This window comes from Elephas maximus, chromosome 7 (assembly GCF_024166365.1).
Source record: "Elephas maximus indicus isolate mEleMax1 chromosome 7, mEleMax1 primary haplotype, whole genome shotgun sequence".
NCBI classification, from domain to species: Eukaryota; Metazoa; Chordata; class Mammalia; order Proboscidea; family Elephantidae; genus Elephas; species Elephas maximus.
In genome coordinates this window covers 43,971,498-43,994,872 of record NC_064825.1, presented here as the reverse complement: position 1 = coordinate 43,994,872, position 23,375 = coordinate 43,971,498, and the positions used below count along the sequence as shown (strand labels likewise).

Sequence of the window (23,375 nt, the reverse complement as noted above, 5' to 3'; positions counted from 1 at the left end):
ACTGTACCTAATCGGAAGCTGCCCGTGCATATGAGTAAATACTGCCCGAGTCACACAGCTCATTAGGGTTAGAGCCAGGATTTGAACCCAGGACTTCTGATTCCAGATCCTATACTTTGTATTACACTATGCTACATGCTTCTCATGGTAAAGCACCACCACGATAGTTTTACCTTGTAAAAGCTGCCAGAGAGTTCATACCAGGATAAATGACCCTGACCAAACATAAAAACTCATGTTTAATTCAAGCCTCTCTCAGTATGACCAGTTTTTAGAGCATAATTTTCTCACCTGGAAAATGAAGAAAATTGTCAAAAGAGAAGATGGAATTTGTGAAAAATATCCAATAAAAGTGTCCACAGCACTTGGCAACTTGAAATAGTTGGTCAACGAAATTTATCCATTATCCATTACAGTGCTGCCTTTACAAGCTAAAGACCACATTTAAGGGGGAAAAAAATCTAATTTACCAATTTTGTGTTTACCTGAAATAATCGTGCAATGGAAAGCAGCATTAATCCAAATAAAAAGCCATTGTACTGGAAATGAATATCTGGACTTAGGTCAAGGAAAGTGAAAGCAGGCCACTAAATGCACAGTGAACCGTGCCAGCAGATCAAGTACAGAAATTACAGATGCCTTCTTCATAGGTAAATTAAAGACAAAAACATTACTATCAATTTGAGTTTCTCATAAATGTGTTTTCTATAAACAGAGTCAAATCCTGGACAAACTCTTTAATTAAAAATTCTGTTTATGAAGAAAAAAAACCTTTTTTTTCTACCTTAAAGATCCAGAAATAACGCATTTTGCCCTTTTTTAAAAGGCGAGAAGTCTTCTGCTTTTTTCAAAGCCCTCCATGTTAGCCCTCACAATGAATTAACATCCTCGCTTTATAAATAAGTAAACTAGGGCTCAGGGACATTAATCTACTCATAGTCCTAAAGCTACTGTGACGTAACTAAGATTTGAGTCCAGGTCAGTCTTTAACCAAACTCTGAGTGTTTCCCCCCACACCAAACTGCCTCCATGAAAACCAAAACTATCAGCTTTCTATCATTAGGATTTTAGCTGTATTCAGGCTCACTGGATTTAAGATCTTTGCGTGTTAATATACACTAAGCTGAGATGGTGAAAAAGCATGAAGGCCTGCTTGTTTCCATAAGATACACTGTGATACACCCTTTCCTATAAAAAGGTGTTATAAAACTACTATAAGGTACAGCCTATGTATTAAATTAATCCCCGCATATTGCTTTACTGACGGTTTAGCTGGTTCACACATATCACCACTAATTTTCCAGGACAAAGTGCTCTAACAACCAGAGCCCAGTAAAGCTGGGTAGAGACCACGGTTTTGAGAATCCATCATCCCACCCTCTACCCATTTTCAAAAGCAGCTCACATTTCACAATCATCATTATAGAAACAATTAATCTTATACTTGTTATGTATCAGAATTTTTTTTTTTTTTTTATCAGAAGAAGAAGTAAGGTAAAAGTATATAAAATGTCAAGGATACGGTCCACAATTAAGAGTCCAAAGTTCCACAGCAGTAACACCGATAGAATAAACTTTGGCTTCTCTGTAAGTTCTTTACTGGATTTTTTTCCATCAATGCATTTACAGCACCTATATTAAAACATCAGGAAAGAATCAGAAACAACTTTGTTCTTCATTAGATCAATACTTCTGCAGAGAACACTATGATACATTTTATTCACCATTCCTGAACAAACGTCCATGCCATTCTCAATTGACCAAACATGTGGGTTCTTCAAAAGGCGGCAGCAGAAACAAAGACCTCAGGGCCAGTCTTACTTCTCTTTCTCAGCTACACTGATTTCCAAAAACAGTCTTCATTTAATAAAACTAAAACTTAAAAAACGACCAATGAAAATTAAAAAGGAAGAATTTTGAAAATTCAGAGAGTGTGCACTGTTTCAGTCCTGAGGAGTGAAAAACGTAGGGTGACATAGTGCTCTTAAGTGTATACCATCATATCAGCCAGATTAAGAAGAATTGAGAATTTGTGCTCCTGACTGTTCAAATAACAGAAAAAATCCTTATGTAGCAATGCATGTAGTTTAAAGGTCAAAATACATTATTGACAATAGCAGGTAACAAAACAATATGATACCACTTTTATTTTGTAAAAAGTATATTCTCACACACACTGAAAAAAGGCTAAAATCATATGCACCAGAATGCTTACCGTCATAGCTATAGGTGGGGCAGTATCGGTCATTTTTACTTTTTGTGGGTGTGTGCTTTTCTATGTTTTCCAAAATTCTGACAACGAGGATGTACCATTTTATAAAGATTTTTTTAAAAAATGTTTCATCTGAATACTAACAAATTATGAAAACAAGAAAATCTAAAACAAATAATAGCCACAATAAAGATGCAATTAAAGAGGACTAGCAAAAGGTGTGGAGCACTGGTGCCACAATGGTTAAGGGCTCAGCTGCTAACCAAAATGTCAGCAGTTCAAATCCATCAGCTGCTGCTCCCTGGAAACCCTATGGGGAAGTTTTACTCTGTCCTATAGGGTCGCTATGAGTCGGAATCAGCTTGATGGCAATGGGCTTTATGGGCAGCAAAAGGCACCATGCTTCTCCCCAACTCAGCCTTGGTTTCTCCTTTAAGAGATAGCAACCATACAGAGTAATTGAAAATCTAATCTATACATAGGGCCTGGTTCTGGGAACTGGTCCATAGATTTTCAATAATTTATATCTTGCTTAACTGTTCCCTCTATATTGCAGATGGGAAAAGGTTCTGCTCCCTCTCCCTTTCTGTTGGTACATACTCTGGTGGAAGCTTGAATTAAAAAAAAAAAATTGGGTTAAAAGGGGTGTATCACGAATGACTTTCCCTTCAAAATCTTGCCAGGTTATAAAACAAACTGAAGATTACGGCATCAAACAGTTACTTAATGAGAATGAGCAAGGGTTAAAAGACTCCCAAAGGACTCTTTCCCAAATGGGGCAAAGGTTCAGTCTGGAGGGACCTCACAAATAGAAACATCCACTGATGACAAGGGTCACTGAACAGATTACCAGTTACTGTCTGTCACAATCACACCAGCAGGCTTAAGGATTAGAACAGAATGGAAATCAACATCCACTGAGAACTTACTACTTGGAAGTCACCATGCAAGAGATGCGATATGTATGTATTCAATTACTTAAAATTAGTTTATAAGTAAAAGATGCAAAATAAAAAATATAAACATAACTTAAAATTAACGAAGAGATTCATGAAGGAAAGAGTTCAGAAACAAGGAATCATACTCAGTAAGATTTCTTGAGCTTACTAGAATGTATGCTCCATAAGACCAGCGACTTTGGCGGTTAGCACACGCTTACGTGCACAAAGGTGCATGTGGCGTGTGTACCCCAAAGAACAGGGTAGGTCATGGCCGCCACCGGGCGCTTGCAGCAAGGAAGGCAGGAGAAGTATCCCCAGAACTCTGCTTGGACTACTTCTTTTCTCAGCATGCACAATCTCTTGCCCTACCTCTGCCTTGTAACCCCACTTTATCCTAATTTTCTTCCATAAGATTTAGCAAGACTGCTTACTATAGTTACTCCCGGTACAGTTTAAAGCATAAGACAGTTTTGGGTTGTTTTAGCATTTGCTATAATATGAACTGAGTTCCCCCCATATCAGGAACAAGTTAATACCATTTAACATCCTAACATTTCCTCAGCACCTCTGCACACAATGACATTCCGCAGACTTACTCATGGACGGCATACACAAAGAGGGCATCTGTGAAGATGACGGAAAACCTCTGGAAAAGTAAGGTCCTTGAGCTGCAGTAATTCAGGTTATGGATATTCAGCATCTCTTGATCAAAATATTTGGCAACATGTGACAGGACATACTCAAACCACGCAAAAAACGGGGGGTAATCCAAGGTCCACTCCGAAGTTGCCTGTCATAGAGCCAAAGGTTAGACACATTCCAGGCCAATGCATGGACAATAAAGGGTGCGAAAACTTTAAACTCTTCATCTTTTTTGTCTTTAAAAAAGCATAGTGAAGTTGTCTTTAAAATGTGCCCTAAATTATTAGAGCAACTCCTATGTAAAGACTGAGCAGAACACTAAAACCTATGTTCTACCCTATTAATGCGATCATCCATGTCCTTAGACAGAGTGAGCTATGCTTCACAGGAAATTCATCTGAACCCGGGAGAGCTATGGTGTAACAAATGATTCATTAGCTTCGGTTCAAGTTCTATCTCAGAGACTCAATCTTCCCTTTTGTAAAGTAAGGCACTGTGAAGACTGAATGAGACAATACATATGAAATATATTTATAAACAACAAAATGCTACGCAAATGCTACTTGTCTTTTGTTTTACTAGGTTATAACGTCCTTGAGAGCAGGAACCACCCACTGTCATTTCTGTATCCTGAACATTTAGTAAGTGCCTATCACACTGTTAAGCATTAAATAATCATTAGTTAAATGGATGAAAACTTACCAATGAGTAAGTAAAAGAAAATACAGATCTACAAAAAAAATACAAGCTTTAGGGTACTATATTTTGTTAGATTTCTTTAAGTCTCAGTTTCCTCATGTATCTATATACACAGGGATGGTAGTACCTACCTTAAGTGGGTTACTGCATTACACACTATACACATACACTCTATACAGATATGTGCATGTGTGTATACATACATGCATATATAACTATATATATATATACACACAGCATTGAATTGAACCAGGCACAAACTAAGTATCAATAAATATTATCATCATTTAAAAGTTTTTTTTATCATCATCACCTTAAAAAAACAAAAGCTGCCATTGAAAAAATTCCGACTTATACCGACCCTATAGGACCAAGTAGGGCAAAGGGTTTTCAAGGCTGTAAACCTTTACGCAAGGAGACAGCCACATCTTTCTCCTGTGGAGCAGCAGGTGGGTTCAAACCGCCAACCTTTTGGTTAGCAGCCAAGCACTTAACCACTGTGCCACCACAGCTTCTTATTATCACCTTAACCAAAACCCACCTCCGTTGATTTCAACTCATAGAGACCCTACAGGACACCGGAGAACTGCCCCACAGGGTTTCCAAGGAGTGCCTGGAGGATTTGAACTGCCGACCTTTTGGTTAGCAACCGTAGCTCTTAACCACTCACCACTGGGGTCCCCCCATTTTTCAGGTGGTGAGAAGGACAAACAGAAGACTAACTAAACCTAGACTCTTGACCCTAGAGGGCTAAGACAGTAATAATAATTTCCCTTCTCTGCATTTGTTGCTATTTTCAATGGAAAGCTCCTGTCTACCTGGAAGTACACTAAAGGTTCACTGGGTACTAACTGGCTGTCCAAAGAGACTACTGTTTAGGGTCTCTCTGTGGTATAAAACGTGGCAAAAGAGGCTCACACAAACTATGTGTTAGCTGTCTGCTTAAGATGGGAATGAAAGACAACCGTAGATCATTAGAAGCAGTCTTTTTATACTCTGGTGGCATAGTGGTTAAGTGCTACAGCTGCTAACCAAAGGGTCGGCAGTTCAAATCCACCAGGTGCTCCTTGGAAACTCTATCAGGCAGTTCTACTCTGTCCTGTAGGGTCGCTATGAGTCGGAATCAACTCGATGGCACTGGATTTTTTGGGTTTAAAAGTATAAAACGCAGAAGCCTCAGGCCTGAGGCAACCGCAGAGGCACTTTGTCTAGGGCACTCAGGCTATGAACCCACCCATAAGTTCTACCTTATGAAAAGCTCCTTCTCCAATTCCTAGTCTCCAACGTGGGTGTAAACAAGATGAGACACTGAACTGTGAGAAGTTTTAAACTGTGGTAAAATATATATCACAAAAATTTGTCATTTCAACCACCATGCTGTGTAACTGTCACCACTATCCCTGTCTAACAACTTTTCATTACCCCAAACAGAAACTCAGTACCCCATAAGCAATAATTCCTCATTGTCTCCTCCCATCATCCCCGGGTACCTACAGATAAACCTGTCACTACGGACTTGCCTGTTGTAGATATTTTATACAGGTGGAATCAGAGTTCTATTTTTTATCTCATCTTTTTTCACTTTGTATTTTTAATAATATATTAATATAACAGTATTTTTATAATTTATAAACACATACTGGGTGGTGAATGCTCAAATTGTTTTCTTGCTAGGGTAAAAAAAAAAAAAACAAAAAACCCAGTGCTGTCAAGTCGATTCCGACTCATAGCGACCCTACAGGACAGAGTAGAACTACCCCATAGAGTTTCCAAGGAAACTTGCTAGGGTACAGACAATTAAAAAAAGAGATCAGAGATCCTGTTCCATGCAATTCCAAAAAATTCAACACAGATTTTGACTTTATTAACATCTGTAGTTTCCCGATTTCAATGCCAGAGCTCACTCTACCCTTAAAGAGACATTTATTTTATTGGAAATCTAAAAGTTTTTCCTACTTTTTTTTATTGATGTGTTTATAAACAGGGAATACGAAGCATTAAAAGAATTGGGGGGTGGAGGGGCAGGTGCTGCCTGAGAGATGGTCATTTTTCCAAAACAAAGCATCCTTGTTCTTCTTTTGCTATCCCCAATCCCACACTCCAGAGACTGTATGTATAAAAAAAAAAAATACTTCCCTCCAAAAGACATCCCAAGACAGGCCCAAAAGGCCTTCTTGACCTCAAGGATCTCCATCTGGGGCCATCTTCTTACTCAGCAGCTTTTGGGAAGCTGTGAAGTTATAAGCGATTTCCCTCAAAGTGAACAGTTAAGTCACTTAATGACCATGTTGGGTGACCATGGACAAGCTGCTTGACCTCTCAAAACCCCAATGTCCCCAACTATTAAATGACAGCAACTGTTAGGTGGTAGAGCTGGGACTCTCAATCATTAACTCAGGAAACTATAAAAGGGCTATTTCTTCAAATATAGAAATATTCAACCCCTACATATGAAGATTCATAACAATTGTGTTCATTCAATAAATATTTGTTAAGGGTCTTTTTGGAGCCTTTCCCAGCCAATTTGAAGCCATAGAAAGGCAGGTTAGAAATCACGGCTAAAGGGGCTCTGCAATGCAACTCACTCCTTGTAAGTCTTTCTTTAGTATTGCCTAAAGACTTCCTGACCTAACTGCACATCTCCTTACCTCCTACTCTGAGTCTTCTCTTTCTGCATAGTTAAGCCTCACTACATGATTTAGTTTTGCTCCTTGTTGGTTTTTACTGTTGTTCGTGCTATTGGTGGGAAGGGCAGGAGAACACAGGAGTTGACCATTACTAGAATCCCTTTTATAGAAACCTCTTCTATGTAAAATAAAATGACTTAAGAAACAGCTCTGACCTAACTAATTTGTTGTTGTTGTTAGGTGCCGTCAAGTCATTTTCAACACATAGCGACCCTATATGACAGGGTCGAGCTGCCCCATAGGGTTTTCTTGGCTGTTATCTTTATGGAAGTAGATCGCCAGGTCTTTCTCCTGTGGAATGGCTGGGTGGGTTCTAATTTTCAACCTTCCAGTTACCAGTCAAGTGCTTAACCATTTGCGCCATCAGGACTCCTTAAATACAGTTTAGAAGTCCTAAAATAATAATAGTAAAAGTTATAGAACACCTAAAAAGAATTACAGAATTAGAAAAGGGCCATGAATTGAATCCCAGAAAGTATCAGCTTTTAAGGAGGGTGCAGATAAAGAATGGTCAGAGAAAAAGGAGGAATGGCAAGACAAAAGGACTGCCTTTTCATTTATAGGCTGGGGTTATTACATTAACAATGCTAATTATTAACGACCCTTAATAATGTTGAGTACTTTAGCTCCAACCACTGTGCTAAGTGCTTCAGGTGTGTTATATTAATTTCATCCTAACAATTATTATCCTTTAATCGTTGGGGACATTGGCGTTTCGAGAGGTCAAACACCTTGCTTGCGGTACCCAGCACTGTCATTAAGTGGCAGAACTGAAAAGTCAAACCCAGACAGTTTGAAACTACAGCCCAAGCTCTTGACTACACATAACGTCTCCCAAGCTGAAATGCATACATGCAAACTGAAATACCTTACACTAAAGTAATTAATTTTCCTGTAAAATACTTTTAGTATTATAATGTGAAAAAGAACTCAGTCACTTAGGTCAATTGTTTTAAGCTTTTTCAGTAGGAAGAACTATTACGACCTGTCCCTCTTCAAAAAAAAAAATCTCAAAAAAGCAACAAGAAACTTTACTTGATGCCTCAAAAAAAGCCTCCCTCACAGCAGAGCGCTCTCCTTTGGATAAAGGCATTACTCAGCTGATGTTTGTTTCTCATTAAGTATCACATGTAATTCAGTAATTCATGCCAGAGAAAAGTACAAATATGGTTTTTAGAAATAATAGGAGAGAATGGTTTGTACATTACCTGACACCTATACATCACACTTGGTTGTTTCTTTCCTCATAAAATCATAAAATATTGAGGGACAGACAAGATCTTAGAAATAATCTACTCAAAATCCTTATCTACTAGATGAGAAACCATGGCCCAGAGAGATGACTAGTTTGTGGCAGGGCCAGGTGAGGAATCCAATTTTTCTCTCAGTCCAGTGTCCTTTCAAAAAGGATATCGCAGATTAATATAATTTCCAATTTACAAACCAGGAAACTTATTCTGAAGTAAAGCAATTCCCTAAAAGTGCCAGAGTACAGTACTGCAGAGAGAATAGTTTTCTATGATTACATGGAAAATCGTTTTATCAGTAACATGTGTGTGGTTTTATATATCACTAAAAAAAAAAAAAAAAAAAAGGTGAAAATTAAAACTTACCTCATAATACCACTGTGATACTGGCAAACTGTGAGTGATAGCAAGCCAATTTCGGTGTACTTCAAAATCTGTGGAATGGCTACCCAAAACAATTAGGTGAGTAAAATGAGATTTTGTAATATTTATCAATTTCACATTTCCATAATTATACTTTTAAATGGACTCATGCCCCCTAACCAGTCACAGCTCACTGTCTTATAAAGACACATAACAGGTATCACATAATCCTGAAACACTTCACTGCAGGTCAGGGATCCTTCTGAAAAATTGTCGGGGATCTACAAATAAGTGAAAAGGGTCTTTGCAGTATCCAAAGGGCTGACAAAAACCCCATGCTTTTTCTTGGGGGAGGGCCTCAGGCCTTTGCTCGGAGGTGACTTACTCTTGTTCACACACAGTTCTATCAGGATTCATTATCCAGAAGAGGCCTCAGAGACAAGCTGGATCGTCAAGGAAGCATGCGGGTTCACCAGACAGAACAGGAAAAAGGCCCCTGTGCTGCGTTTCCCATGTCTCCAAATTCTCTGTGTCTGTTTTCCTCCCTTTACTATATTCAAGCATCTCCCATCTTTAGTAAAAACTTTGCCCACTGCTGTACCTCCCCTCCGTGTCTAAAATAGTACCTGACACATGGATGGCCTCAATACGTTCTCACCGAATTAACTACGCTCACCAAAGTCAGCAACGAGTTCCCTAGCCTAACCAAATTTATACCTTCAAATGTAGTACTACATGACCTTTCCATAATGACAACTTTATCCTGAGTTCCTAGCCAACCTTTCTTAGGCTCTTTCATGGCTTTGTCTTCCAATATTCATCAGGTAAACCCTGATGTTCTCCTAGCCTCTGCTCTTGGTCCCTTCTTAATGCAACTTACTCTGCTCTGGACAATCCTGTTCACACTTATTGCTTCTACTATCAACTGTATAACGATGACTCCTAAGTCTCAATATGCAATCTTGATCCCTTTCCTGAGTTCTAGGGACATAGGAGCCCTGGTGGTGCAATGGTTAGGCAACTGGCTGCTAACCAAAAGGTTGGTGGTTCAAGCTCACCCAGCGGCTCCATAGGAGAAAGACCTGGTGATCTGCTCCTGTAAAGACTACGGCCTAAAAACCCTATGAGCGGTTCTACTCAGTCACACGGGGTTGCCATGAGTTGAGATAGACTCCACCGCACCTAACAGCAACAGTGACACATATTTTCAACTGCCTGCTGATGGTCTCACCTGAGTTTCCTAGATTCCTCTAAATCACCATTCAAAAATGAACTGATGACCTAGCAATTCCATTCCTAGGTATATACCCAACAAAAATACATACACATTCACTAAAGACATGTACTGTATAAGTACGTTCAAAGCAGCACTCTTTGAAATGTAGTCAAAAAGTGGAAGCAATCCAAAATGGACACAAAAAGAGAGAGTGGAGGAGGGAGTGGGCTGTCTCATGGAGAGGAGAGTAATTGGGAGTATGTAGCAAGGTATATATAAGTTTTTGTGTAAGAGATTGACTTGATTTGTAAACTTTCACTTAAAGCACAATAAAAATCATTTGAAAAAAAAAAAAAGGGGAAGCAATCCAAGTATCAATAGTAGAATGGCTAAGTAGTGGTATATTCATACAACAGAAATTCTACAAGACAGCAGTTCTCCAAGTATAATTCAGGGATTCCCAGGGAGACTCTTGCAGGAGTCTGTGAGGCCAAAGCTATTTTTATAATAATAAAATGTAATTTGCCTTTTTTCACTCATTCTCTCGACAGCATACAGTGGTGTTTCCAGAAGCTACACATGTGACGATGTCATCACTTTGATGACTAATGGAATGTGTGTTTGAGTATTCTTGTGCTTTAACAATTTCTCACTTTTAATTTCTAAAATGGTAAATATGTAGCACATAAACATATAGCTCTTTGGGGTCCTCACTAAATATTTTTTAAATAATATCTTACAATGTTCTCAGTGAAAGTTAACACAGCAAATTAAGTTCTCATTTGACAACTTCTGTACAAATTGTTCAGTGACATTAGTTACATTTTTCACAATGTGTCACCATTCTCTTTAATTGCATTCTTGTTGTACCATTGCAGTACTCTAGTTTTCCTGCTCCTTTATCTTCTCAGCTTTAAAGTAATTGTTGACTTTTTGGTCTCATATAGACGGTTTTTTAAAGGAGCACTGTACTCACGGATAACATCCTTTATTTTGTGTTTCAATTTGTTATTTAGCAGATTACCTCAGGGAATAGTTTCAGATCAAGGTTTAAAGAGTATCTCAGGGTGAATGCCTCCAGGAGTCCTCTAGTCTCAACTAGTCCAGTAAGTCTGGACTTTTTAAGAATTTGAGATCTATCTAGCTCAAATGGCAACAACATGGTTTATAAAGAAAATGTTCTACATTCTACTTTGGTGAGTAGCGTCTCGGGTCTCAAAAGCCTACTAGTGGCCATCTAGGATACTCCACTGGTCTCATCCTTTCAGGAGCAAGGAAGATTGAAGAAAACTAAAGACACAAGGGAAAGATTAGTCCAAAGGGCTAATGGACCACTTCTACCACAGCCTCCACCAGACTGAGTCCAGTACAACCAGATGGTGCCTGGCTACCACCACTGACTGCTCTGACAGGGATCACAATAGAGAGTCCTGGACGGAACTTGAGAAAAATGTAGAACAAAATTCTAACTCAAAAAGAAAGATCAGACTTGTTGGCCTGACAGAGACTGGAGAAACCCTGAGAGTGTGGCCCCTGGACACCCTTTCAGCTCAATAATGAGGTCACTTTTGACGTTTACCTCTCAGCCAAAGACTGAAAAAGGCCATGGGATAAAACAAGACTAAAAGGGCGCACTGGCCCTGGGGCAGGGACTGGAAGGCAGGAGAGACAGGAAAGCTGATAATAGGGAACCCAGGGTTGAGAAGGGAGAATGTTGACATATCATGGGATTGTTAGCCAGTGTCATACAACAATGTGTACACTGTTTGATGAGAAACTAGTTTGTTCCATAAACCTTCATCTAAATTAAAAAAAAAAAAAAAAAAAGAATTTGAGTTCTGTTCCTCATTTTTCTCCCGTTTGGTAGTGGTAGCCAGGCGGCACCTAGTTCTTTGGCTCTTGAGGTAGATAAGGCCGTGGCTCATGCAGTCTATCAGCCCTGTATACTAGCTTCTTTGAGACTTTGGTTTCCTTTTCTCTTGTTCCTGATGAGCAGAGACCAATAGTTGTATCTCTGATGGCTGCTTGCAAGCTTTTAAGACCCCGGATGCTAAACACCTCACTAGGATGCAGAACACGAACTCTGTGATGCCAACTGAGCTGTCCCACGAGACTAAGGTCCTAAGCCTTCAAACTCAGAAAACCATGCTCACAAAGTGGTTGGCTTTGTCTGAGAAGTATCTATAACTGTGTCCTCTATGAATATACTAATTTTTAAGAGAGAAGGAAATTCTAACCAAAAAGTTTGAGAACTGCTGCTACGTAGTGACAATTAGTGTAATTATAATAATTACGTGCACTAACATACAAACTTAATGTTGAATGAAGGAAGCCAAACACAAAAGAGAACATGCTACACGATTCAATTTATGTAAAACTAAAATAGACAAAACTAATCTGATGGAGTTAGAAGTCACTTTATCCTTGGGAGTGGGTAGTGACTGGAAGGAGGCTTGAGGAACTTCTGGTACTCTGCATTATTTCATACTATTCTGCTTATTGATATAGGTGCTAGTTACAAAGATATATTCACTTTGTAAAAATTCACTGAGCCGCACACTTAGGATTTGTGCTTCTGATGTCTTATACTTGACTGGGTATAGAATTCCAGGTTAAAAATTACTTTCCTCAGAATTCTGAAGGGCTGCTCATTGGTTTGTAGTACACAATGTTTACGTTCAGAAGTCTTATTCCTTTGTGATTTTCCCCTCCTCTCTGGAAGTTTATTTTTCTTTTTATCCCTACTCTGAAATTTCATAGCAAATTATGTCTTTTTTATTCATTAGTCTGGGCACTGAAGTGTCCCTCAGCTTGGTGAAATTTTATTATTTATTTGTTAATCTCCTCACCTATGTTTTCTGTCTCCTTTTTCTTACTATTTTCGGAGGATTTACTCACTTCACCTTTTAGTTTTTGCAATTACATTTTCTATTTTTAAGTACCATTTTTATTCTGATTGTTTCTTTTTCATAGCACCTGTATAGGGTTGCTACGAGTCAGAATCAACTCGACAGCAATGGATTTATTTTGGGTTGGTTTGGTTCTTATTTTATGGATACAATATTTAAAAAAAAAAATCTTTCTGAAGGTAGCATTTAGAAGGTTTGAGGCACTCTTTGTATTTCACTACGACTAGAAGGTAGTAGGTGGTACGAGGAAGAAAATGATAGCCTAGTATTAGATTAAAAAGACATCTGGTTTACAATAATCATCAAGCATCTCCAAAAAGGGTTAAGTTTCATTCAATCTATAGTTTAAGGCAAGGAAGTTTATAACAAAATTTTGAAAGATGTTTAGAAAAATGGTTAAAATCCCTTAAGCTTAAATTACCTGATGTATTCCTTATAGAATACTTCCTCTGTCAATGCTGATACAAAAATGAGGTGTTATAAACATGTTCATAATGACATTTACAAAAATCCAAACCAAAGGGAAAGAATTTTGGCCTTGTAGTATCAGCAGTTCTTTTTTTCTGATTACTGCATTAACTAAGAAGAGTAAAAATAACTTGCTAAAACTGTATTTGAAAAAGTGTAAACCTGAGAAGGGCTAGTAACATAATGCCAAATATCAACTGTTTCCTTTTTTAAAAAAAATTGCATTAAAAAAAAAGAAATCATCTCTTACCTGTCCTATGATAGCTTCCTAGCTGAACTCCCTTTTAACACTGTTGCCCTCCATCTATGTACACAGTCAAAGTAATCTTCCCAAAATACAAATGTGATGTCACATTCCCCTAGGAAAACTTTTCAACTGGCCTCAGCCCTCTGGATAAAATCCAAATTCCTTAACACAGCTTACAAGATCCTTCTTCATCTTGCCCATTCACCCTTCCAGGCCACTTCTCACTATCCTCCCACCTCACCTTGCCTTCTATGCTTCAAACCCATTGCAGTCTAGTGGATTTTGACTCATAGTGACCCTACAGGACAGAGGAGAACTGCCCCAAAGGGTTTCCAAGGTGCAGCTGGTGGATTCGAACTGCCGACCTTTTGGTTAGCAGCCATAGCTTAACCATTGTGTCACCAGGGCTCCTTCTATGCTCCAGCCATCCTTTTCCCTCTACCTGGAACACTAAGAGGTGGTACTGTAACTTTTACCATTTACGGATGAGAAGTAAAGGTCAGAGATGTTAAGAAGCTTGCCCTAAATTGCACAGCTAGTAAGTGGCAGAGCCAGATTTCAACCCACGTATTCTGACTCCAGAGAGCCCTGACTGTGAAGTGGTTAAAGCACTTGGCTGCTAACCAAATGGTCAACAGTTCAGACCCATCAACTCTGTGAGAGAAAGATGTGGAAGACTATTTCCATAAAGATTTAGAGCCTTGGAAACCCTATGGGGCAGTTCTACTCCACGGCAGGTTTATTCTGACTCCAGAGCCGTAGTTCTTAAGCTACCAAGTGACTATTTAGCTGTCATTTTCTCTGGAAATCCTTCCTGACCTTAAGATAGTATTCTGATACCTACCTCCAAAATACATCTTCGATCTGTCTACTACTTTCTATCTCCACTGCCACCACTCTAGTCCAAGTCACCATCATCTCACTTGGATTCTTCAATAGCCTCCTAGGTTCTACTTCTGCTTCCTCCAATCATTTATATAGCAGCCAGAAAAATATTTTACAAATGCAAACCATTGCCACTGAACTTAAGAATAAAATCCAACTTTCTATCTCCACTGCCACCACTCTAGTCCAAGTCACCATCATCTCACTTGGATTCTTCAATAGCCTCCTAGGTTCTATTTCTGCTTCCTCCAATCATTTATATAGCAGCCAGAAAAATATTTCACAAATGCAAACCATTGCCACTGAACTTAAGAATAAAATCCAAACTTCTCACCCTGGCTTTATGAGCTCCTGCATGATTTGGTCGCTGCTTATCTTTCCAAGTTCATTATGCATGCTACCCTCTGTTTCTTATTACATTCCAACTACACTGTCCCATTCTAGTTGCCCAAATATGCCAGGTTTTTCCTACCACAGGGCCTGGGCTCATACAGTACTTTCAGTTATATTCCACACACACTGCACAACTGGCCCACTCTCATTCATTCTTCAGGTCTCCAATTATGTGTCAGCTCCTCAGGGATCTTTCATGGCACCCACTCTAAAGAAAGTCCTCCTTGTTAGTCCCCCTTACAGAAGCCTGTTCTTTTCCTTCATAACACTTTACACAAGTTGTAGTTACTTAATTATACATTTGTGTCAATTTGCTTAACAAATCATTATTAAATTTCACACTTCATAGGGTTAGGGATCATATCCATTTTGTCCTCTCCTCTAGTGCCTAGCCACAGTGCTTGGTACATAATAAAGCAGCTAGTAAACATTTTGTTGAATAAATTTACATTTATCCTGTAACTTCACTCTCACATCACAGGGGTTTCCATTTTGGGAAGCAGAACATTATATTCAACCTACTTTATACTCTTAACCCTGGACCAAGGGGAGTATCCAAAAAAATAAACCTGAAAATACACTTTCAGGCTGAAGTAACTAAAGCAAGACCTAGTTAAAAATCTTTTTTTTCCCCATTCACTATAAATTGAAAGGAATTTTACATTTTAGAATTTTCCAATTTGCTTTTAAAATGGACATTTCCTATTTGCTTTCAGTTATGCAGAAAGTTAAAATGACCAACCTCTTCCTTTCTCAAGTCCCCACATATCATATTGCTGAGCCTACATACACATTCCATTGTTTATATAATTAAACATACACATCAGTACCGACATACATTGTTTACATACAACTCTCATGCATAACAAGGGTCACCAAGAGCTTGAATCAAAAGACACCAATAAGCCAAACCCTAAACTGGAGTGAGGAGGGAAAAAAGGGATGGGGAACAAAAAGGAAAGCTCAAGAAAGAAGAAGAGTTACGAAGGATGAAGGGAGGGTGGAAACTAATATTAATATTCAGCACCCACTGTACACCCTCTAGCAGTGAGTGGCTGCTTACTAACTAGTTTCCATACTTTCAGCCTTGGCTCTGTATTCATTTTTCTTACAGCAGTCTAACAATGACTCCTTACTGCTCTTCAGCCACAATGGCCTCCTTCTGTTCCTGGAATGCTGAGTTCTTTCCTACTACAGGGACTTTGAACTTGTTCTTTTCTTCCCTGAACTGCTTTTCACCATCTGACTCTTTTCAATCCCTCAGATTTTAACTCAAACATCGCCTCCTAAGAGAGGAGAAAACCCTGCTAATTAGCCACTATTTCCTTTACAGTCCTTATCACAATTTTAATCTCTCGTGTTTGTCTATCTGCCCCTACCAACGCCATGAGGGCAAGAACCGGAGCCGTCTTGCTCGCCACTTTATCTCCCGGACTAAGAACAGCGCCTGATACGGTAGGCAGTTGGTAAAGAATGAATGAATGATGGAGGCGAGTGTTCTTAATGTGCATGCTAAAGATGGGGATCCTGAGGCTCAGAAACGTTAATGCGACTTGACCTAAGTCAGACAGCGCCAGGCCTGAAACCAGGTACCAGGACTATGTCCTTAGGTGAAGAAACAATCAGTGGAGCGGGGAGCTTAGCAAAGACGGGGTGGCGGCCACACGGCTTGAAATCCCCCTCCTCTTCTTACCCAGGTGCATCCAAGGTTCTCACCCCCACCTTAACCGACCTCGGGGCATCCCCGCCCAGCCCCTGGTCGTGCGGGTCCCTTACTAGGTGGGGATGAGAAGGCATTTGAGGAGAGTCACTCCGAGCGCCAAAGCCGAAAACCAACTGCCACCACCTGTCGCAAACCCGAGGGCCGCCATTGCCGCAGACCGGAGCTTTCAACCAGCAAAGAGTCACATCCGGGCTCCCGCGCATGCGGGGAAGGGCCTCTGAGGCGGGCCCTTGAGCTGCGCGCGTGCGCCCTGCTGCTGAGCCAGCCAGGGAAAGAGCTCGGCAGTTTAAATCTCCCGCTCACTGTCCTTTCTTGCCCTGCCTCATTCCCCGGTTTAGGAGGGCTTTGCTGCACCTGCGCAGGTTCTTGACCTGAGACCCGGTGCCGGTGGTCAAAGCGCTGGGCTGCTAAGCAAAAGGTTGAGTGTTCGAACCAACCAGCCTTCTCAGCGGGAGAAAGATTTACAGCCGTCGGAACTCTACGGGGCGGTTCTGCTCTGTCCTGTAGGGTCGCTGTGAGTCCAGTGGATTTGGTTTTTGGTTTTCAGTTTCTTTTGCTAGTTCATACTTCAATGGCTGGACGTCTGCCTTGCGTTTGCACTTGCCTTGCGTTAGGGATACCTAGGCAAAAAAGAACTGTATCTTGCCCTAGAGACGTTCACAAGCCAATGGAGGAGACAGAATAGGAATCCGAGAGCTACTATAGCTAAAATTACTTGAGAGAACTGCGGAGGCGCCTAACCCTCGGTTCAGGAGGAAGCCTGAACTGGGGTATTAAAAAAAGATAAAGAAATAAAAAACCCGTTGCTGTCAAGTTGATTCCGACTCAAAACGACCATGTAAGACAAATGGATGCAGCACTAGAGGTGCTCACTCATCTATGCCAAGTAATTTGGAAGACAGCTACCTGGTCAATAAGCAACACTGTGATAAATGGAGAAAAGATTGACGTTGTCAAGGATTTAATTTTACTTGGATTCACAATCAACGCTCATGGAAGCAGCAGTCAGGAAATCAAATGACATACTGCATTGGGCAAATCTGCTGCTAAAAGACCTCTTTAAAGTGTTAACAAGCAAAGGCGTCACTTTGAGGTCTAAGGTGTGCCTGACCCAAGCCATGATATTTTCAATCACCTCATATGAATGCAAAAGCTGGACAATGAGTAAGGAAGACCAAAGAACATTTGATGCCTTTGAATTATGATGTTGGCAAAGAATATCGAATATACAATTGTCTTAGTCATATAGTGCTGCTGTAACAGAAATACCATAAGTGGATGGCTTTAACAAAGAGAAATTTATTCTCTTATGGTCTAGGAGGCTGTAAGCCTGAATTCGGGGTCCCAGCTCCAGAAGAAGGCTTTCTCTGTCAGCTCTGGGGGAAGACCCTTGTCATCAATCTTTCCTGGTCAAGGAGCTTCTCAGTGCAGGGACTCCAGGCCCAAAAGACATGCTATTCCCCTGTCTCTTTTTTCTTGGTGGTATGAGTTTCCCCCATGTCTCTCTGTTCACTTCTCTCTTTTATGTCTCAAAAGAGATTGACTTAAGAACGATGCAATATTGTAGACTGAGTCCTGCCTCACTAACGTAACTGCCGTAAATTGCACCTTATTAACATCAGAGAGATATGATTTACAACACATAGGAAAATCACATCAGATGACAAAATGATGTACAATCACACAATACATAGGGTTGCTATGAGTCAGAACCGACTTGATGGCACCTAACAACAACCACTAGTCTACTTTTGTCTCTATGCATTTTCGTATTCTAGAAATTTCATATAGTCAACTGAAGGCTTGAAGGATCTGCTTGCAAGATAATTCACTGACATGACTATCAGCAGGAGGCCTCAATTCCTTGTTACATAGGCCTTTCCTTGGGCTGCCTGAAGACATGCTCCCCAGGGGATGGCAACTGGCGGCTACCACGGTGAGTGATCTAAGAGTGAGCAAGCAGCAAATTGCAATGCCTTTTGTGATCTAATCTCTAACGTTGTACACTCAGAGTTGCTTTTCCTTTATTCTATTTGTTAGCAGCTAAAAAAAAAAAAAAAATTTTTTTTTTTTTTTTTTTACTTACTAAGTCCAGCCCACACTCAAGGGGACAGCAACTCGGTCCCACCTCTCAGAGGGAGGAATATTAAAGAATTTGTGGACATACTTGAAAACCACCATTGATGTCTCAGCCTCATTCTTAGGATATTATGAGTATGATTACTGCATACCTGGATTAAAAAAAAAAAGGCTTTTGGTGTGGGAGGGACCGCCTATACATGCCTAGCACAGAGTTGGTTCTCCATTTACTGTGTTTAGTTTGTCCTGTCAACAGTTTCCTTCCCTCACATGTTTATCCTAACAGAGCTCTCAAGATGTGCAGACTCTGTGTTGGGCCCTGGGACTTCGAGCTACTTCGCCTGAGGACTAACACGTGCTAGCATTGTGCTAAGCATTTCTGTTCTTTTGTTCCTCACAACCATCCTTTAAGGTAGGTGCCATGATTACATCTAATTTGCAGACAAGGACACTGAGGCTCAGAGAGGCTAAATAACTTCCTCAAGGACACTCAGGAAACTGTGGAGGTAGAATTTGAATTCAGGACTGTCTAATACTACATTATCCTGCTACCTACATCGTTCTGGCCTTCCTGGAGCTCAGTCTCCCAAAGCACATGATGCATAATCAGTTGCTAACAATGTCCTGGCTGCAGTAATTAGAGGTATGTACCTGGTAAAAAGGAGCACAAAGGAGGGAATAATCAAATCTCAGGCCTGCTGCCACATCACCACCAAAGCCATCTTCTATAGCATGGGTGTGACTGTGCAACTCCCTTCCTCCTGACCCTGTACTGGCTTCACACTGTCCACAGGGAGGAGTTGAAACTGGCATTCAGGCCCTTCATGACATGGGCCTTGCTTGTTTCAACATCAACCTGTAATAGGACACTTAACCTATCCTAAACCAAACCAGTTGTTGTTGAGTTGATTCCAACTCTTGGTGACCCCATGTGTGCAGAGTAGAACTGCACTCCGTAGGGTTTTCAAGGCTCTGGTCTTTTGGAAGGAGATCACCAGGTCTTTCTTCTGAGGCAACTCTGGGTGAGTTCAAACTGCCAACCTTTAGGTTTGTAGTCGAGGGCTTAACATTCTGTAACATCCAGGAACTCCTCAACCTATTCTCTTGTTGTGTGTTGTTGAATCGATTTCGACTCATGACAACCCAACAGGACAGAGCAGAACAGCCACATAGTGTTTCCTAGGCTGTAATCTTTATGGAGGCAGATCACCAGGTCTTTTCTCCTGCAGAGCTGCTGCTGTGTTTGAACCACTGACCTTTCGGTTGGCAGTTGACCTCTTTAGCAGTTGCTCCACCAGGGCTTCTTCAACCTATCCTAGCCACATGGAACTTCTCACTCGTCTATGGACACACCATGTTATTTATGCATCTGTGCCTTTGCATGGACCTTTCTCTCTCTCCCCAAAATGCCCTTTTTCTTTATATTGTGATAAGCTCCCACAAATCTTCCATGAACCAACTCAAATGACTTACGAACATTTCTCAAAGCACTTTGTGCAGACTTCTTTTCTAGAATTTGACCAGAAGCTGTTGTCTTTGTAACCCCAATGACAACTAGGGCCTTTAAGATTCTTATGATCTAGGTAAAATTGTCCTCACCCAGTCATTTGCTACCAATTTTACAGCCTGTGGAAGCCAAAGCTCTCCCCAGTATTTCTACAGATTCTCAGAAAGCTTAAATTTTCACATTACCTCTTTTCTCTTGGACTTCCTCCTTCCTTACTTATTATGGCTTATGTTCCTACTTCATAATCCAGATGCGGAACTCAGCCCCTTTGTTGGTGTCCATGCAAAATCTGCTCAGAAGTTATGAGTATGGAAGACTTTATTGAAGACCTGAGGGTTACACAACAAATCCTTTAATATCCCTAGGAATCATCCTGGCCTTCTCAGTCCTCTGGCTACTTGGTCACGTAGTGCCTTTCTTTTGCCCGTTTCTTTTGCAGTATTTGTCTCCCCATTGCTCTTGTCCTCCCTCACTCTCTGAAGCAACAAACCTCTTCCACAGCTTTTCTTTCTTTTTTAAGAGTTCAGCTCTTTATTGAACATGTTAGTAAAGAGGTTTAGTGAAAAAGAACAAAATCCACGTCATCATCAGACTCCTCAGATTCGCCTTTCTTTGCTTTCACTTTCTTCTCCTCAGCTGGGGCAGTAGTTGTGGAGGGGGCAGGTCCTCCTGCTGGTGCAGCACCAGCTGCTGAGGTGGGTCTACCAGCCCCTGTGTTTGCAGATGAGGCTCCTGATGTTGACGTTGGCCAGGGCCTTTGCAAACAAGCCAGACCAGAAAGGTTCAACATTTGCACCGGCTGCTTTAATTAGAGCATTGATCTTATCCTCTGTAATGTTCGCTTCATTGTCCTGCAGGATGAGGGCTGAGTAGATGCAGGTGAGCTTGGAGACGGAGGCCATAGTGTGGAGTGTTGGGCTGGCAGCTGCCAAGAGGTTGTTAGTCACTGGTGAACTGAGGGCTTCACCCTAACATGACCTTGGCTTCCTTGGAAGAACAGAGCACCTTACTGGCAGCTGAGGGAAAAGCTTACACAGATTTTCTCATGCAAAGCAGTTCCAGGGCACTTTCTACTTTTGGTCTTTCCTTCTACCCAAGAGCTTATCAAGCTGTTTTCCTAAACAAAGGTAATTCCTTCCCAGAGAGGAATTCTGGGGTCAGCAGTTAAGATAATAAATTTCCCCATCTTCTTACCTAATTATATGTTTATAAGAGTATTTCACTCACAGGTCTGAAACAGACTTTATCTGAAATAACTGTGGCCACTCCAGCTTCCTGCTCAGAACTTGGGATATAGAAGGCACAGTGAGATTTGTCAAATAAATGACTGATGAGAATGACTGATTAAAAAATGAATAAAAGAACAAATTAGTTGATGTTACTTTGACCTAATGGATCCTAGGAATCTTTGCTATGCAAAAGAAGGGCTGACTGAAGGTCTAGACCTAATTCTAGTCCCAGTTCTGTCCCTAACGTGCTGTGTAACCGTGAGCAGGTCTCGTTTCCTCTTAGGGCCTTGGCTGTAAGATAACAAGGTGGCTTCTGCCTATGGATCCTGTTCCATTAACCATGCCTCATTCTAATCCCCACGTGATATCTGAAGCTTCACAGCAGAGACCTGGCTGGCCTGCTGGGTATCTTATAAAAACCTACCAGCCTGGCTAGGAAGTGCTTTCAGGGCAGAGGCCTAACCTGGAATTGCTCCAGCCCATGGTTTTTATTCAGTGACACCAGATTTCACTACCTGCGTATTCTTTACCAGCTTCAAATGCCCTAGTAAACCTGGATATTGAATGGACTCCCTTTCATCACTTCCCAGCTTTATGTATTAAATCCTATGCCCCACCCCCTGACCCTCACACAGGAGTGTGTGTGTGCGTGTGTGTCTGTACATGCATGCACTCACACGCACTTTCTTAACCAAGTTAATTGTCTCCAGAATTTCTTGAAAACTTTTACAAGATTTCTGAAAGAAGCAGGGACCCCCATGTAGTATTCTTAGCAAGATATTGGTCAGAGGTGTTTTTTCACTGTTTCTGGCTTTACAAGTGAGCTAACCAAAAACGCACCGCCATTGAGTTGATTTTGACTCATAGCGAACCTGTACAGCCTCATAGGGTTTCCAAGGCTGTAAATCTTTATGGAAGAAGACTGCCACATCTTTCTCTCATGGAGCGGCTGGTAGGTTCGAACCGCAGACCTTTCGGTTAGCACCCAAGTGCTTAACCACTGTACCACCAGGGCTTCTACAAGTGACTTACCCACCATGATTCCTCAGAGGTAGGAGTTTGCAAGGAGGATGATCACTTTTCATTCATTCCTAGCTCATCGGTATCACTAAGCCAATGTATAAACTCCTAGTATTTTCATTTGTGTGCCAAATGGTGTCCCACATCTCCTTTCCATATATTTTGTTACTGATGCCAGGACCCTAATTTCACTGATCTTTGCTCTTTGAAATTGTGGGGTAAGTTAAAAGAAGGAAAAGGCAAGTATACCTCACAGATAAATGGACCACAGCAGCATTTTAAAGTGTTGTATATGCTGCCTTCAAAACCCACCAAGCACTGTGGAGGATTTTGGTGGTAGGAGTGCTAGTGCAAAATCTTTTCTTTACCTTAGAGAGGATCTTCTGCATGCCCCAGATCACTGAACCCCTAAAATATTCCCTGCCATGGAAAGCTTCTGAATCTTCTTGGGGTTGATCTCCCACCCTCTGGAACACTTAGGTCTTGTTGGGGGCATCTGAGGTACTTTCCTTTTCCTGCTCACAGGGTTCACTAGCATTGTAGTGGACCATCATTAGAGTAGGCCATCGTTAGAGTGGACCAGTGTTGATGTTCTGTGGAATGAGATGATGATTAAGGTCCCTGGGTTGCCAGGTACAGTATGACTCAATGGCAACTAATAACAAACTAAACTGTGACAGAGCAAGAGTTAACACAGCCTTGGGGCAAGACAGTGAATATATAGAGTGTTACCTTTTCCAGCTAAAGGTGAACTGCATTTAATCTCTTTACTAAGGGGGACTAAGAACACATTTTCCAGATCAATAGCCACATTTCAAAAGCCAGGGGCTATGTTCCAGTAAAGACACCACATCCAGAATGGTAGCTACAATTAGGGTTACCACTTGGTTAGGTTTATGTTGGTCCAC

General features: G+C 40.8%; 1 protein-coding gene and 1 pseudogene across 1 annotated transcript in view; both read right to left on the bottom strand.

Annotated features, from left to right (window-relative positions):
• Window positions 1-17,382, bottom strand: part of ALG8 (ALG8 alpha-1,3-glucosyltransferase) — a 37,248-nt gene extending 19,866 nt beyond the window's left edge. The window contains exons 1-5 of the mRNA XM_049889705.1: window positions 16,686-17,382; window positions 8,795-8,873; window positions 3,750-3,943; window positions 1,523-1,632; window positions 486-553 (exon numbers count right to left, since the gene is read on the bottom strand). Coding sequence (XP_049745662.1) covers window positions 486-553; window positions 1,523-1,632; window positions 3,750-3,943; window positions 8,795-8,873; window positions 16,686-16,780 — 546 coding nt within the window. The 5' untranslated portion in view covers window positions 16,781-17,382. The remainder of the gene's footprint in view (window positions 1-485; window positions 554-1,522; window positions 1,633-3,749; window positions 3,944-8,794; window positions 8,874-16,685) is intronic.
• Window positions 8,807-21,998, bottom strand: LOC126078892 (60S acidic ribosomal protein P1-like; annotated as a pseudogene).
• Between the last annotated feature and the right edge of the window lie 1,377 nt (window positions 21,999-23,375).